Below are 4,819 nucleotides of genomic sequence, written 5' to 3'. Positions count from 1 at the left end.
AGGTGAAGGCTCAATAGATGCTCCAACAATCTGGGTGTTGGTGTTTGTGCAATGGGCATGTTAAAGTGTGACTCCCACCACCCCGGTTCAAAATTAGAATAAAGACAAACAATTTATGTTATGCTAAAAGTATATTTATATAGATATAGCTCTTCACTTTTCTCCAGACAGTATTTTACTGATATTAACATCCAAGAACATCTGATTTTTACATAAACAAAATGAGACAAACAAACTGTCATTTCATTTCACAAAGGCAGCACAACTCTGATTCTATAACATTACAATTAGGACACCAAAGAGGGAATCACAGATCTCATTTAAAAATTACTTACACCAAAATACAAAACAATACAGCAGCCATTTTAAATCAACACTTCACAAAACTGTACAAAAGCTTTGGCAAATAGAAAAACAGGCTGTAAAATTTACACACAAAACAATACCAAAAAACACCAGAAAGCACAATTTCCCCCCCCTACCCCACCCCCCACTGTCTGTTGCCTTTGGCTTTGGACCCACAGGTATAAAGTCATCTTAGTAAACACCTATTAGTGAGGATGGGGGCTGCTGGTGGGGTCGTGGGAATCATCATCGCTGTCATGGGACTCTTCTTCATTTGCGTCCTTGTATTCTAACTCAGCCAATGAGTCAAGGTACTGGCATGACCAGATCTGGGGCTGGTTCTCATAGAGTGCGGCCAAAAACCTCAAGATGTGCACCCTGTTAGTCTCGAGGAATGCCCGAGGCCCCCACAGAAGCTCGTATTCTGCAGGGTCAGTGAACGGGATTTGCCTGTACTCTAGGTACCTGTGTCTCACGAACACGTTGGTGATGAGCTTCTTTGTAATCTTGAAGAGGCTGCTTTTCTCCTGGACATCCAGTCCTAACTGGAACAGAAAACTAAAGAGCAGGTTCTCCCTGATACAGTACCCTTTCATAAAGATGAGGCTCAAGACCACCATCAGGAGGCTGAACTTTGGCCTCTCGAAGTAGGATGCCAGCAAATTACACTGAGGATACGCCATCTTGTTGACGATGATGTAAGTGTGGGTTTTGGTGTCAACTTCCTTCAGTTGACAACCAAAGGTGCACTCCAGCTTAATGTTGGCACGGTTGATAATGTCTAAGCTGTCGTCTTTATATTCTCGGATGACAGCATTTATCATCTCCGAGAGCTGGACAGGCACCTTGGCTTGGTCTTTGACCAAGAGAAACTGCACCAAAGCATTTGCTCTCTCATCTAAGGGAGACAATGGCTGACTCTCCCTATCAGGGTCCTCCTGAGCATCACTGGATCCCCGAGAGACACTTGGGGCCTCAGAAGCCATCCATGTCTGAGACCCACCCGAGGCACCACAGAATCCCTGGTCCCGTGAAGTGCTAGGGCCCTCCAAGCTCCTTGGCATCCTAGAGGTGTTGGGGCACCCCCAGTCATTCAGGCCCAGTGGAGTGTAGAGGGATTCCCGGTCCCCCAGGAGCTGCATAGCCCTCTGAATCTCCCAGTCAGAATGACTAGGATTCCCCCAGGTTCGGGGGGCCCGCCAGTCACATGAGGGCATCCTTTGGCCAGAGTTGTCTTCTTTGGGCTCCAGATGTTTCTTCTTCCTGGTGGCTTTGCCCGGGCGTCTCGGCGGCTCTGAGGACTTGGAGGCCTCTGCAGCGGTGGCACTTCCCTGGGGGTTAGCTGCTGCCACCATTAGGATGGTGGGCACTGACTTACATGATGATGAGGCATTCCCATCAGGATACGGAACCCAGGGAGCTGCAGGCAGGGCCTCTACACAGGCATAAGGATCCTGCAGAGCAAATGGCAGTGACTTTGGGCTCTCTGACGTGGCAGATGGGCCTCTAAAGGCATTAGAAGAGGCAGGCTGGAAATGAGAGGTAGATGGAAAGACCCTTGAGGTGGCCGGAAAGGTCTCTGATGTGGCAGGCAGGTTTTTCCAGGCAGTTGGCACGTATGCCCTGGAAGCTGATGCTCCCCTTGGAGCACAGAAGGTGGCACCAATGATCACGCGATCTTTTGGAGGACCCTTTTTGTCCTTTGCGGGTGCTCTGCGTTCCCTAGGAGGGCCCCGGGGTTCTAGAGAGGAGGGGCCAGGTTCTCCTGCTGGAGCCATACGTGATCGAGTGGAGCCCCGGGGAAAATTTGCCACTGTGGCAGAGGCTCCAGGCCGGGCCTGCAACCTGGGCGGTGGGCGGTGCCAAGAAGGCTGCACTGAGGGCAGTTCTGCCTGCAGGCCTGTGGCCTGGGCCTGGTGGGGAGGCAGCTGTGTTTGCAGTGCCCTGGGGATGGCTGGGGCTCCCTGAAAGGGCTGCTGCTGCTCCACATGGGTGATCTGAGTGGCCTGCTCCTGGGCCTCCTGGGCAGGCACAGGCTGCCAGAAGTGAGTAGGTACCTTGGGTGCCCGCCAGCCCATTGCCTGGGCCTGCTGTACCTCCTGGAACTCCAATGGCACTGGGAGCTCCTGTGGCACTGGAAGCTCCTGTGGCACCTGGACCTCCTGTGGTACCTGGACCTCCTCTGGCACCTGGACCTCCTGTGGCACCTGGACCTCCTCCTGTGGCACCTGGACCTCCTCCTGTGGCACCTGGACCTCCTCCTCCTGTGGCACCTGGACTTCCTCCTGTGGCACCTGGACCTCCTGTGGAACTGGGAGCTCCTGTGGCACTGGGACCTCCTCTGGCGCCGGGAGCTCCTGTAGAACTGGGAGCTCCTGTGGCACCGGGGGCTGGCCTTTGGGGGCCTGCCAGATGATGGATGGGCAGTGCACTGCCCGGGAAGCAGCCTGAGCAGCAGCCTGGGGTAAAGGAATTGGGAGAGAAAGTTGGGCTGGCAGTACTGTCTGGGGCACCTGTGGGCCTGACTGTGGCACCAAATGTATCTGAGCAACTGGTGATACTGTAGACACCTGGCCTGCTCCTGACAACCTTGGGAGCAGCAGACGAGCATGTGGAGCCTGACGCAGTGGAGGAGGGGGTGGCAGGACGTGCCACAGCTGAGGCTGGCTTGCTATGCCATGACCTTGTCTGATAGGGACCTGTCGGATCAGTGGTGGGGCCTGCCGCATTATAGGTTGGATCTGACGGATCACAGGAGGCAGCTGGCGAATCACTTGAGGTGGTATATGTCGAAGGCTTGTCCCAGGACGAACGGATGAGTGCCCTCTGCTCACATGTGAAGTGGTCTGCCAGGTTATTGTGGGGGTCTGCCAGGTCACCTGTGTAGCCTGCCAGGTAAAAGGAGTTGCTGGCCACCCCTGGGGGGCCACCTGCCAGTTGGATGTGGTGGCCTGCCAACCTGGGGGTGTGGTCAGCTGTACCTGGGGGACTTGTGGTAAAGCGGGAATCTGTGGTAAAGCGGGAATCTGTGGTAAAGCGGGAATCTGTGGTAAAGCGGGAATCTGCGGAGTAGCTCTTATGACTTGAGACTGGATTTGTAGGATCAAAGGCTGACCCTGCGAAGCCCAAGTAGCCAGAGGCTGCCCATGGGACAGCACTGTCTGTGCCATTTGTGCTCCTGATACTGGAGTCTGAATGATTGAACCTCTGGCACATGGAGAATGGATCATCACGACACCATGACCTGGAGGCTTCGCCATCGGAGTAATCGAAGATGCAGGCTGGGTCATCAAGGCAGCCTGTGGAGGAGGCTGGACCATTGGAGCTCCTGCAGCAGACGGCTGGACCATCAGGACTCCCGGTGTCAGCTGCTGGGCCATCTGTGTCAGCTGCTGGGCCATCGGTGTCAGCTGCTGGGTCATCAGGACTCCTGGAGTTGGCTGCTGGGCTATCGGTGTCCCCGTAATGGGAACATGCGGCATTGGGGTTCCATGTGATCCCCCATGGACCATCGGGGTTCCATGAGGGAGAGAATGCACCATCGGGTTCCCCAGTGGATGATGGGTCATAGGGGTCCCAGGAGGAGCTGGGTGGGCCATTGGGGTCCCAGGAGGAGGAGGAGGGGGGAGAGGAGGAGGGGGAGGAGGAGGAGGGGGGGGAGGGTGCGCCATCGAGGTCCCGGGAGGGTGTGTCATCGGGACTCCTGGGGGCTGAGCCAAAGGGGCCCCCGTGACAGAAGGATGTAACATCAGGACTCCCGGAGTTGAAGACTGGGCCATAGGTGCTCCCGGAGGGGGCTGATGGACCATCAAGACTCCAGGAGTTGGAGGCTTGGCCATCGCCCCCCCGAGCTGCGGAGCCTGGACCATTGGGGCCCCTAGAGCAGGAGGCTGGGCCAGCTGAGCCACTGGGGCAGGCAGCTGGCCCTCCGGAGCCTCCCATGCAGGCTGGGGAGCCTGCCAAGCAGCCAGGGGAGCCTGCAAGTCCACTGGAGGTGGATCCCAAGGGACAGGAGGAGCCCGGGAGGAAGCAGGCGGGGCCCGCATCAGAACTGTAGGGCGGCTATGGACTGCAGGCACTGGGGACTCCGGAGGGCTGGAATCACCCAGATTCGTACTTAGCTGCGACATGTCCCTTGCTTGATTGGTGGCGGTCCGTCTCCGGTTGCCTCGCTTTTTCTTCCAGTGCTGAGCATGTCGACGTGGCTGTCCAGGATCCCCCTCCAGCTTGAAAGCTGAATAGGAATCGGGTGCCGACTGGCTTGTCCGCGGTTCTCTCCGCAGCTCTCAGCGAGCGCTGCTGGGGCTCTCTCAGCAGCTCTCAGCGAGAGCTGCCGGGCTCTCTCAGCAGCATTCAGCAAGCACTACCTGTCTGGCACCGCAACTCTCAGTCGAGCGCTGCCTGTCTGGCACCGCAGCTTTCAGCTAAGTGCTACTGCCTGGCTTACTCCGCCAAGCAGCTCAGCTCTCAGCTC

At 56.5% G+C, this 4,819-nt stretch overlaps 1 protein-coding gene across 1 annotated transcript; it reads right to left on the bottom strand.

The window, feature by feature from the left end:
* Nucleotides 1–551: 551 nt before the first annotated feature.
* On the bottom strand, nt 552–4,475 carry Magel2 (MAGE family member L2). Its single transcript, XM_052178467.1, has one exon. It carries the CDS (start codon nt 4,473–4,475, stop codon nt 552–554), a length of 3,924 nt encoding a protein of 1,307 aa, XP_052034427.1.
* Between the last annotated feature and the right edge of the window lie 344 nt (nt 4,476–4,819).

This window comes from Apodemus sylvaticus, chromosome 1 (genome assembly GCF_947179515.1).
Source record: "Apodemus sylvaticus chromosome 1, mApoSyl1.1, whole genome shotgun sequence".
Lineage (NCBI taxonomy): Eukaryota > Metazoa > Chordata > Mammalia > Rodentia > Muridae > Apodemus > Apodemus sylvaticus.
Note: the sequence above shows the minus strand (reverse complement) of the source record. Positions and strands in the feature narration are given on the sequence as shown.